The 13,411-nt window shown below is 32.4% G+C and overlaps 1 protein-coding gene across 1 annotated transcript; it reads right to left on the reverse strand.

Moving 5' to 3' along the window:
* Positions 1-693: 693 nt before the first annotated feature.
* On the reverse strand, positions 694-2,532 carry LOC133855837 (cytochrome P450 89A2-like). The gene has a single exon (XM_062291448.1). It carries the CDS (start codon positions 2,477-2,479, stop codon positions 935-937), a length of 1,545 nt encoding a protein of 514 aa, XP_062147432.1. The 5' UTR covers positions 2,480-2,532; the 3' UTR covers positions 694-934.
* Between the last annotated feature and the right edge of the window lie 10,879 nt (positions 2,533-13,411).

Genomic DNA, 13,411 nt, shown 5'->3' on the forward strand with positions numbered 1-13,411 from the left:
AGGGGAATCTAGGGTATTCATATTTGAATTTCAACTTTCTATTCGAATTGTTCGTAAAATCTTGTCAAAATTCTTAAAATACCTCTCTTTTTTTTTTAAGAAAAAAAAAAAAAGAAGAGAAAGATATTGCAAAGATTTAGATGTTGGTCATAGGTGAATCTAAGGTATTCATATTTCAAATTCAACCATCTGTTCGAATTTTTCGTAAAATCCTGTCAAAATTCTCAAAATATTTTATTTTTTTTTTAAGGAAAAAAAAAAAGATATTGCAATGTTGGTCAAAATTTACAAAAATACGCATGCATGAATATATCTTTGAAATATATATATAATATAAAAAATAAATAAATAAAAAAACAGAGGTCTATATTTTGAAAATTTTAATAGGATTTAATGAAAAATTCTAATGGAGGCTTGAAATTGAAATAAATTAAAAGGTGAGGATATTATAAATTGACACTTTTTAAAGTTTAAATACTTAATTACAAAAATGATAAAAAATCAAGAATTATAAGTGAAATTTTTCGTAATAAATATCAGGCTTTGCCGCCTGAGATTCTGAGGAGGTTAACCAAAAATGTAAATTTTCGAAAGGCATTTAATTAGGCTATATATATTGTCTTGATTAGGACACTAAACAGCAATATGTTAGCTATTCAATCGTCATCCGATTCGGATATGTGAAAGAAAAGATTGGTAAAACAACCATAAAAAGTGCATTAGTTTTATTATCCTTTGTCATCACAAAAAAGAGTGCTTTTAATAAACTAAAGACATTATTAGAGATCATTAATACCATTTAAGCCCAACGCTGGACTTGCCCACTTACAAACATTGTACGTACTACGTAGAATGTCATCCCCGAGGGCACTACGGTAACTAAGGTTCTTATTCATATGCACTCAGAATACATGCATGACTACGTGCATGCACTCTATTTGATTCTTGGGATAACCTTGGCACGGACGGGATTCTTCATAACTATCAAGAACTCCTCCTTCTCCGTTAGATCAACATCATCCACCGCCTTCCACTCAAAATTCCAAACCAGATTTGCAATAAAGTACTCCAAAATAAGCGTCCCATATTTGTAACCGGGACACATCCTCCTCCCGGCACCAAAGGGCAGCATCTTATACGACGACACATCAGCCACATCTTCTCCACTATTATCATCACTGCTCCCCATCATCCTTTCTGGCCTAAACTCCGTAGGATTCTCCCACACAGTTGGGTCGCGCCCTATTATTGATGTCCCGATAAGCACCGTGGTATTTTTGGGGATGTTGTAGCCACATAATTCCATATCTTCTGTGTTTGTGTGTGGTACTAACGAAGCATTTGGAGGGTGCATTCTGAGACATTCTAGGATCACCGCTTTCAAATATGGGATCCTCTGCAAGTCCTCCTCCTTGACCTCTTCCGCTCCTTGTTCCACAACTTGGCTGATTTCAGCAAAGAGTTTGGCCTGAACACGTGGGTATTTCACTAAATATGCCATGATCCAGTGGAACATCGTTGCGGTTGTGTCGGCGCCGGCGTTGATAAACTCTGAGCTCAAGCTCAGCACATCGGCGTCGACAAGCTTACCTTGGTTACTGGCCCCCTCGGAAATTTCCAAATCCAGTAAGGTATCTGTGTATGTTACCAAGTCGACTTCTTTGCCCTTCTCCTGCTTCAACTTCTGTCGGGCTCTAATATAAGGCATAAGGATGTCGTATTGACGCCTTAAGAAATCTGTGTATCTTTTCCATTTATTTCTATAGATAAGCTTCCCGAGTCTCGGCCAAGAAGCGAACACACTGAACTCAGCGTAACTGACAAGAAAAGTATATTGAATGTGTTCAACTTCTTTGAGTGCATCCTCACCGATGTCGCCATAGGTCATAAGAATGAACAAGGAAAACACGGCCTGGTGGAGACGCTCAAAGAGACGGACGGCCTCGTGCTGGGAACATTGCTTGAAGCTATTAACCATTGTTTCCAAGGTTCGCTTACGGGCGAAAGAGTAAGATTTGACCCCAGTAGGGTGGAGAGCTTCAGACATGAGGTTACGACGAAGGAGACGCCAAGTTAGGCCATAGGGGGATCCGCCAATATCTTTGCGCTTGTTACTGAGAACATAGCTGACAGGGACGATTGGGGGACGGTTTGCAAAGATGGCGCTGTTTTTAACAAGCGCTTGATGGGCGATGGGGTAAGAGGTAACGAAAATTACGGGCTTAGATCCAACGCGGAGTGTCAAAATAGGGCCATACTTTTGGGAGAGGTTGAAGATGAGGGATCTGAGTTCAATGTTTGATTTGGGAAGTAAATGAAGGTGTCCGATGATGGGAAGAGGTGGGGGTCCTGGTGGGAGCTCCCCTTTAACAGCTGGTTCATTCTTTTTGGTGGTTTTGGAGGAAAAGAGAAGAGTGAAGAGGATTTTAATGGAAAAACATGCAAAGAGAGATGCGAGGATGATGAGCCAGACATCCATGATTGGTCTCCAAGTGAACTTAGTGGCCAATGGGAGGTGAATGTGTTTGCTTCAAGATCGATGCTGTCTTTTATACTACAAGAACCCAACAACCATCGCCCACATTTTTCAACCTCAATGATGAATAATGATACAGGAAACCAAGACCTCCATCTCTCTCCTTGTAATTCGCCGCACAGTGAGCTCATGCGCCTTTTCTCTACATTCTCTCTCTTCGACCACCACCCTCCACGTCATGGCGGCTCAGACCTTTTATTATTATAGTTCGGTCATCGATCTATCTACTAGTGTCTAGGTTCATGTGTACTATAGTATGCGTATCAGACTATCTCATTCTTTTTGACACATGATAAAATAATAATAATAATAATAATTTACTAATATATATATTTTTTTAAAAAAAATAAAATAAAATAACAACAACAACAATAATGGGTTAACTACACTTAATAATTACCTCCTACAAATACAATCCATGTCCCTGAGATTACAAAAATGTGTAGTATAACTTCGAAGTGTGAAATCGGTTATAATTACGGTTATTTTCTTATAATTATAACAACAATCGCAATTGGAGTTTTCAGTTATTTTCTTTTAAATAATCGCAACTGTAACTGGTAAACGGGTTGCATTTATTACCAACTGTCAGTTCTCTAGTTATTAAAAATTGATCTTTATCAATAGTTGATTTTTTTTTTTTTAAAAAAAAAAAATTCCAATATCCAATGCCAAAAATTCCACATAAAATTGGTTACTAAGGAACAAATGGCAGTGAGATTCTCTTTATTTAGGTATAAAGTAAAAGTATAATTTTCTTTTCACATTGTTATAAAATGTGAAAAATGTGAAAGAATAATTAAGTTTTTACTTTATAACTAATGAAAAGAATCCTCTCCATTTCAAATGGGGAGGATTCAAATTCGAAGTTCATGCATTCAGACCAGCCCAATTCTTCAAAGTAATAAGTGCTTCTATTTTTCTAAAGTTCCTCATCAATTATGTCACTTTGAGCTTTTTATGGGTCTCCATAAATGCTTGCTTGAATCTCCGCTTCTTATGGATCCAGAAAGATTTAATTTCATCTCATGACTTTTCTCCACTGCTTACATCACTACGACACTACATCAAAGAAGCCTCTCCCTAATTAACCATAGCATAGAGGAATGCATCAACCAAGTTGTGATCACATCTTATCCCCTTCTGCCCATCAGTTGGAAATTTTCGTTTAACCTCATTCCATAGCATCAAAACACTGAAATATTTCTCTGCAGTCACATACCCGTTAAATTAGGGAGAAATATGTCTTGTCATTTGGCTCAATCTGCAAGAATATATATATATAAACTAGTAACTACAATTGGAGTACCCAGTTATCCGATTTTTTGGTTACAGCTATTTTCGGTTTTTCAATTTTCCTGTTATCCGGTTAGTGGTTATTAGTGATTACCGACTATTAGCAATTAATAACTGCTCCGCTTGTACACCCCTAATATAACCTATCAATTTAAAAAAATGATACTCACTTCCTCGAAAACACTGGAAGCCTAAAGAGTTTAGAGAGATCGAGAAGTTCCGTCTTCTCTCTAGAATTCTCACTTGTTTTCGGCCATGGGAGCTCCCCTCCCCCCTCTTTTTGTATCCACCGCCTCTTCTGAGGTTTCTCTTCCCTTTCAACACTGAGCTCATCGGTATTCTCATTTTTCCACTGTGTTCTGTGCGATTTTTTAGAGGGTTGTAAAGTTAAAATCTTTAGATTTAGATCTACGCTTCCATCTCCATCATTTCACAACACAGGCCTCACCACTGGGTTCGCCAGACTCCTCTGAGTCTCCCGCCAGGCACAATTCTGGCACATGGCGGCTACGCGCCTCCCCAGCCCCCACCTTCCCCCCACCTCAGTTAGCAGCGCCCTTAGGCGGGTCTGACAGTTTTCTTGTTAGCGGCACCCCATCCCAATCCCCTCCCCTGACCAGACCTTTGTTGTTGATTTTTATTATTATCATGTTTTCTTTTTCTTTTTTTATATGTTAGTTCTCGCAATCTACCTAATGGATGTTAATGGATTGCTCTTTTTATGGCTTTTTAGCTTAGATCTCTCATCTCTTAGTTTTTTAGTGAACTTTATTGTAAATAGAGTTCTTTATTGTTATCCTATAATCCTTGTATTTGTTTGGTAGTAGCTTCCAGGTTAGTTTCTGGCTTTGTATTTATATAGTCCTTTTAGGAAATCTTTATGTTCACTGTAACTTGACCCAAAATTAAAAAAAAATAAAAAAAATAAAAAAAAATAAAAAAAGAGAGAGAAAGAAAGAAAGAGAAAAGGTAAATATCATCATTAGATTTTAGATTTAGCCTACGTACACTTGTCAGTATGTGTGTCATTTATCATCAATTTATCAAGTCTTTTTATTTCCCCTTCACTTAAATTTTTTGTAAAATCCTAACAGATGTATCAAAAATAACTAAAATATCATTTCATTTAAAAAAAAAAAAAAAAAAGCGACAAATTTTCTTTTTATAATCTGAAGGCATAGTTATAGTTTCATTAATTTTATGGGGTATAACATACATTTTACATGTTAATCGTTAACAATATAAATTGAGGAGAACGTTGCAAATTAGATGATAGCTAGTTTGAGAGCGGTAAATGTAATAACATACATTTTACATTTTTGGAAGCATGATGCCGATTTATGTAAACATAGCTTAAAGATCTAGAGGTCAGTCGGTGGCTCTATATCTTTTGAATTTTCTCTCTATAATAAAAACTCTTTATCTTTATTGTAAGGGTTAAATACGTTTTTAATCCATGAGTTTCAATTTACATTACAGATGGTACCTACGATTTGGAAAAAAATCAAATTAGTACCTTAGTCAAGTTTTCTGTCTAATAACTAACGGCTCGCCAGGTGTCAACCCCTGAGGGTTGACACGTGTTTTAATATATAAAAATAAAAAAAAATCTTTAAAAATTAATTAAAAAAGTATTAAAAACTTAAAAAAATTAAAAAAAAAAAAAAAAAGAAAAGAAAAGAAAAGAAAAGAAAAGAAGAGCGGCCACCCCCATGGTGGTAGCCACCTTGACCGGTCTGGGGTGGGGGTGGTTCGGCCACCCCACGGCAGAGAAAAAAAAATTGGTCAAGGGGTGGTTCGGTCCTTGGGGGTGGTTATGGGCCAACCCTCAATTTTTTTTTTTTATTATTTTTTTATGGGTTTTGGCCCTTGGGGGTGGCCGAACCACCCCCATGGGCCAAAACCCTTTGACCATTTTTTTGTTTTTCTTGCCATTTGGGGGTGGGGGGAAGGAGGTTCGGCCACACCAGACCGGTCAAGTGGGCATATTTTTTTTTAAGTTTTTAATATTTTAATTAATTTTTTAAAAAAATTTTATACTAAAACACGTGTCAACCTTCAAGGATTGACACCTGGCGGGCAGTTAGTTTTTAAAATTAAAATTTGACTGAAGTACTAATTTGATTTTTTTTTTCAAAACAAATGTACCATATGTGATGGGAATTGAAACTTGGGTATTAAAAAATAAAGTTTTCAAAACTCAAGGACCAAAAACGTATTTAACCCTTGTTATAAAGATGATGGTAGGCTGGTAGCCAATATCAATTTATTGTAACACATGATCCGTTAGATATTTAATTTGTTTACATAAACATATACGAGTTATATTCAGTATAATAATTACTAAATTGGATTATAAATAAAAATGAGTAATGCAACTAGTCCTAGGTTTTGCCCAAATACAAAAAGAATGAATTAAGCAACATATTAAAGTTTTTTTTTTTGTAAAAATTGAAATACTTTCTTTTCTTTTTTTTCCTTTCTTTCATTTCTTATTATATTAATTTTTTTTTCTTGTCGTAGCCTTTTCAGTCCCAGCAATATATATATAATAAGGCTATCTAGCAAAGCAAACTTCCTCTTCCTCGTGCCAATTTGTTGGTCACATCAGGCGTTCGAACTACGAAGGTAGGTAAAGAGAGAAGAAAACTAGGGGCCTTGTTTGGTATAAGTTAAATAAAAATATTTTATTTTATTTTCACATTTTTTAAAAACAATCAATATTAAAATATTTTCACTTTTTATATCACATCAATAATTTCTTTATTACTATTCAAATAAAAAAAATCCTTAGTAAAAAAAAAATTCACTACAAAATAAAATTTTTTCACTTTTCTATATAAATTCTTTTTACTTTATATCACATCTATTATTTTTTACTAACTCAAAAAAATTTTATTCACTATTCTGTTATGTTCACTCACTAGCCAAACATATCAATGCTGGGTGTGTTTTCAATAAAAATAAAAAATAATTAATGTGATTTGAAAGAGTATATGTATTTTTTATTTTTTTAATATTCTTTAAGCAAAAAGTATATATTGAGACAAGAGTTACAAAAACTCAAGAGACAAGTTCACAAGGGTTATAAGCACTCAAGAGACAAGAGTTACAAATTAATAAATATTAGATTTATTGTTGTTAATATAGAACTAGAAAAGACTTGTAATGTTTAGAGTATTTCTCTATAAAGAGAGTCTTGTCTACAATCAAATGAATCAATAAAATATGTAGGCAAAGAAAAGGCTTTGAAGTGTGAATGTAGGTTATAGGCCGAACCACCTAAAATATGTGTTTCCTTTATTTTCTTTATCCCTCTTTAAATTATTATTAATTTTTACATATTAATATATATATATATATATATATATATATATATATATATATATATATATATATATATATATATATATATATATATATATATATATATATATATATCCGTACTCCTTAGCGGCTTATTAGCATAACCTATAAAATTTTGCATAACTCCATCAAAGGAAGAAGAAAAGGAAAAATCAAGTTATGTATAAATGTGAAAAATCATTTGTAAAAGTTGATAGCTTTTATATTTCGTCAAATTCGAACAACTAACAATAGAATTTGAATCTAAAAAAAAAAAAAAAAAAATCTACGTCAATTATTTGATCGAACATCAAATTTGAATTTTCACCACCTACCCTCTAATTTCTAATATTTTTGTAATTGTCAATTGCGTGGGGCCGGCCCGTAGCACGGAAACTTCAACACGAATCTCTCCGTTTTCAACTTTTCACTGCCCGGGTCGGGGTCTATAAATACCGAAGACGTGGTGATGATCAGGACACGACTATTGTAATAATAATCTCAAGACATCGTTTTGGGAAAAATTTGAAAAAGATGTTTTTTTTTATTCTTTTTAAAAAACTTTAAAATTTTTTTTTTTTTTGAAATTTTTGACCTAAAAAATCCCAAGACGTCGTTTTAGGAAAAATTTGAAAAATAAGTTTTTTTTTTTTTTTATTATTATTATTGGGTTAAATGCCCTTTCAGTATTGGAGTTTTGACAACTTTATTTTTTGGTACTTGAGTTTCAATTCGTATTGCAGACGGTACTTAGGTTTTGGAAAAAAACCAACTAAGTACTTCCGTCTATTTTTTTGTCTAATATTTAACGGTTTGCCACGTGTTTACCCATGAGGGTTGACATGTGACACAATATAAAAAAATCTTTAAAAATTAAATAAAATTAAAACAAAAAAAAGAGGGGTGGTTTGGCCCCCCTATAGCAGAAAAAGAAAAAGAAAAAGAAAAAAAAAAAAAAAAAAAAAAAAAAAAAGAGTTGTTCGGTCACCCCAAGGGCCAAAGCCCGTCTTTTTTTTTTTTTTTTGCCATGGGATGGTCAAACCCCCATTCGGCCACCCCAGACCTGCCAAGGGAGTGGCTCAACCACCCCTCTTCTTCTTCTTCTTCTTCTTTTTAAAATATTTTATTATTTTATTATTTATTTTTTATATAGTGCGATTGACACATGGCAGACTGTTAAATATTAGACGGAAAAATAGATGGAGGTACCAAGTCCGTCTTTTTTCAAAACTCAAGTACCATATGTGATATGAATTGAAATTCAGATATAAAAATTTAAAATTGTCAAAACTCAAATATTAAAAGGTTATTTAACCTTAAAAAGATTAAAAAAAATTAAAAATTATTACTTTTTAAACTTTTTTGTCCTAAAAAATCTCAAGACATCGTTTTGGGAAAAATTTGAAAAAGAGTTTCTTTTACCTTTTTTTTTTTAAAAAAAAAAAAGTTTCTTTAAGTTTTTTAAGCTCTTTCAATAAACAAAAGCTATAATTTTCAACGCAATTTCAAACGAGCTCTAAAGGTCCGTTTGGGTTTATGGTTTTAAAATGTGCAATTTCAAAAAAAAAAAATTAAAAAACTCAGTTAAGCGTTTGGTAAAATCTCAATTTAGTCTTTAAAATAGTAAATTAAACTTTAAAATTTTGCGTTTTAAAAAAAATCACAATACCTGCGTTTTGAAAAAGTAGATTTTCTGTATTTTCAAATCGTAATTTTTAAAAACACCATTTCCACAAATTTATGTTATGCGATATGGTTTAAAATTGTACTTTTTATTTACAAAATTACAATTTCAAATCCACCCTAAATCTATTAGCAGTCAAACCATAAGCAACATTTAAATTATTTGCTAATATATTTTTTTTTCAAAAATGTAAAAAATTACCCTAAAAACCGTTTGCCCTAAGATTCCTAGTATTGGACCATTCATTGACTAATTGGTCCAATACAATCAGTTTTGGGTTGTATAGGACCATTGGTCAATAGTTTCGTAATTAATCAAGTGCCTTTTTTTTTTCCCCTGCTAATTTTGAATTGTAAATCAACTCTGACACTCATTGGACCCACACATTCCATCTACACAAATGGTCAAAATGTACCTACCGAAGGGGCCGAACCAAGGATTAGCATACCTCAAATGAGAATCTTTTCTATAAAGTTGAATTGAAAAAAATGATATTTTACGGCATTTAATAAAGAGTTGATACATTGCTAAAAGATTAAAATACATTAAGCATGAAAAACACTCAATATTTTCCCTTTTAAAGAGCCCAATCAATTTTAAACTCGCCACCTGTTCAGCCCCACCCACCACAAGATTCCGCTGACGGCCATTGCCAAATTTGCGCAAGAACGTTGAGCGGCAAAAAACGGCCTGATTTGGAATTGTTGCCTAGCATGCCGACCCCAATCCAGACCCCGACCCTCGACCACCAGCGAAAACCCCGACCCACCAAACCCAAACGATGAAGCCCGAGGTCAGATTCAACAGCAGAGAGAGAGAGAGATTCGGCGAGGAAAAGAGAGACACGACGAAGGAAAGAGAGATTCGTCGAAGCCCAAGCTCCGGTGTCGCTTAAACTGAAATAGATCTGGCAATTTTTGGCCAATCCGATGTCGGCAAAATTCAGCCAAATCTAGCTTTGGCGTTGTCAGGGTGGTTCTTTGGTGGCTATTTATTAGTGGTCCAGTGGAGATTATGGTGATTGTCCACTGAAAAATGATGGAGATTTTTTTGCAAAAGGAAATAAAACCCGACGATGTGGTCATCTGTCTAGCGGAGGCAAGGGTCCGGCAAAGATTAAAGAGAACATAGATGAGTAGGGGATCGGGTGTTTTCATATTTATAGTATTTTTGTTATAATTTTTGGTTTTTTAAAAGTTGTCAACTTATAATTGGATGTTATAAAATGAGGGTTTTACAGCTCATCCTTATTGAAGGTATTTTCATCTCAAATTATTTGTCAAAATTTGAAAGAATTCGGGCAGGTGATTGTGAGAGACCACTAATAAGACCCACCTGACCGGATAACTGGTTAGACAACCCAATTTTTATTTGCTCAGGTAAGTCTTATAAGTGGTCTCTCACAATTATCTGTCTGAATTTTCTCAAATTCGGACAGATAATTTAAGAGGATCTAGTATCCAAACAAGACATTTAAAGGTATGGGAGAAAATTTTAAAAAACAAGGACATGTTTGGGTTACTTGTATTTTTTTATTATATTTTATTATTTTTGAAAAATATGATTCGGTGAATTTTTAAAATTTAAATTATACTCAAGTTTTATACAAATTTTCTAATTTTGTCTCAAGTTCTGTAAATCATCAAAACATAATTTTAAAAAATAATTTTTCTCGGTATTACCAATTTTGAATATAGTAAAGAATAGCAGAATATAATACAAACAAAAAAAATCGGACACCCAAACAAGACATAGTTTGAGGTTAAAATTTAGTTTTGGAGGACATTTCATAAAAAAATTAAAAAATAAAAAATAAAAAGAGAGAAAACAATTTTTTTTTGTTAAGTTCAAGAAAGTTCTAAAACTCTAGAGGCAATTTTAAAATTTTGGGAGGACGTTACTCCCCCGGGAATACATGCTTCCTCCCCTGCCGCTTGGGTAGGTGTGGAATTATAATTTTAAGTAAAGGGTGACAAAAAAAATAAAAATGATATACTTTTTATGAGGGTGAAAAAATAATTTAAAACAGTTTGTCCAATAAAAACAAATAATTTGGTAGGACTAATGCTCTTCTGGCCACTTGTCTATAGTTCTGCCACTTATCTGGTTAGATAGATCTCATAAGTGGTCCCTCACAATTATCTATCCGAATTTTAGAGAACAGGAGAAAAGACAAAGTATTTAGGTATCTTGTTGAAAAATGCTAAATATCTCTACATTTTTTTTTCTAAAATTTGACTTTAACATAACGTATCACAATCCTATAAAATTGTTACACAATTTTCAAGATAATAAATTTTATAGATAGCGACACATTATATTTAACACAAATCACTCCGTTTTCAACTTTGTACTGCCCGGGTCTATAAAGACGTTGGTGATGGAGGCTGCTCTTCGTCATGATCTGGACACGACTATTATAATAATAATCTGTTTTTGTTTTTTGATAGAAATAATATTTTATTTACGCACCCCGCAATTCTTTATTAAATTGGCATATTTATTCTAAAGCTCATTAGGATAAATTAATTAATTCACGAGTAATGACGTAATCTGTCAAATATGCACACGCACGCGCACACGTCATTTTTTTAATGCAAACCGTCACACCCACAAGATTTTCTCTCTTTCCGCTTGGACATCGCGGTGTAATTCTAACATTTTTTTAATTCCAACATTTTTTTATTGTTTTCTTAAACCATGAAGCAAGAAGAAAAAGGAATGATTGTTGAAAAAAATAATAATAATAATTATTAAAAAAAAAAGAGATGTAAAAAAAATACATAAACTATAATACTTAATTAATAAAAAAAAATAAAATGTGTTTTAAATGAAGAGAAGACCATCGATGTGTTTTTTTTTTTGCCTCATATTAGCTAAAATATAAACAGTATAAAAATTTTAGAACAACTTTTGGAGATAATAATTTTTTAACGAATTAAAATTCATTGATCAATTTTTATAGTGTAATTTTTATCTTTTAGTTACGTGTGATATAAAGTTAAAACTAATTTTAACTATTTTATATTTTAAATTATTTGTTAATATCTTTTTTTTTATTCTTTTTCTTTCAAAAATGTAAAAAATTACCCTAAAAACCGTTTGCCCTAAGCTCCTCCAAAGCTATGAAAGAGTACTTTCAAAATCACTTTTTCTTCTGTCAAAGTTGGGGTTTAGTCAATATTTCCATACCAGGATTCAGTTTTGGGTTGTGTTTGATTCTTTGGTCAATAGTTTGGTACATCACTATTAATTTTGAATTGTAATTCGACTATCACACCCATTGGACCAACACATTCCATTAACACAAAAACGGTCAAAAAGTTAATCCTAAAGGAAGAGATAATTGAGAAAGGTGAGTGTTACTTGCTTAATATTTATGTTGTACAATCAAAATATATTGTGTGTGAGATTTATGTACGTGAATTTCATATATAGAGAATTTATATGTATAAGTCTCACATTCTAATATGTCTTGGTGTGTAATTATTGTACACATGAGTGCTATGTAAAAATCATTATTAATTGAAAATTCAAGGGATATAACTTAAATGAAGAACAACAACTACAACTAAAAAATAAAATAAAATAATAATAATAAATATACCAATAGCACGTAAACAGAGTGTAAGTCTTTTTCTTTTTCTTTTTTTCTATTTCTTTTTTTTTTTCTTTCGAAAATGTAAAAAATTCTCCTCCAATGCTATGAAAGAGTACTTTCAATATTCAAAGTCACCTTTTTCGGTCAAAGTTTGGACTAGTCAATATTTCCGTACTAATATTCAGTTTTGGGTTGTATTCGATCATTGGTCAATAGTTTAATCCTTAATCACGATCAGGATCATTTCTAGTTGAGAAAAATAAAAAAGAAAGCCGATTTTTTATACATATGAATATTTTTAAAATTTTACTTAGCATAAAATTATAAAAATATTTCTAAATGTAAAGAACCGACTCGTCTTCCGTTAAGAATCAACCGGAAAGGATTTTGTTGCTTAATCACGTGCTTTTTTTTTCCCATTAATTTTGAATTGTAAATTGACTAACACTTATTGCACCCACACATTCCATCAACACAAATGAACAAACAATTAATCCTAAAGCAATAGAGAATTGAGAAAATTAAAAAAAAAAATTAAATTAAATTAAATTAAATTAAACTAACTGTACATAAACAGAGCTTATGATTAGAGGGGACAAATGTAGTTAACTCTTAAATTTTTTTTCCTTTCGTATGTATAGAAAGAGCGGAATTTTCAATTAAGTGAGTGGAAGACGCGAGAGAGTATGGCAGAACTATATGATAATTTTAATCATTCCATCCACGTCCAAGCTATCCTTCTAGAAGGAAATGAGTATACGCCACTAGAAGTGGGCATATATCTTGTTGAGATCATGTTAATCATCACAATAAAATTAAAAATATAGCTAGCACTAAAGAGTTGATTGTCATTTTAATATTAAGACCCGTTTGGAATTGCATTAAAAAATTTTAAAATTATTTTTTGACTTTCTTTTTCCAGAAAATCTCAAGGCATCGTTTTGGGAAT

Source organism: Alnus glutinosa, chromosome 1 (assembly GCF_958979055.1).
Source record: "Alnus glutinosa chromosome 1, dhAlnGlut1.1, whole genome shotgun sequence".
Taxonomy (NCBI): Eukaryota; Viridiplantae; Streptophyta; class Magnoliopsida; order Fagales; family Betulaceae; genus Alnus; species Alnus glutinosa.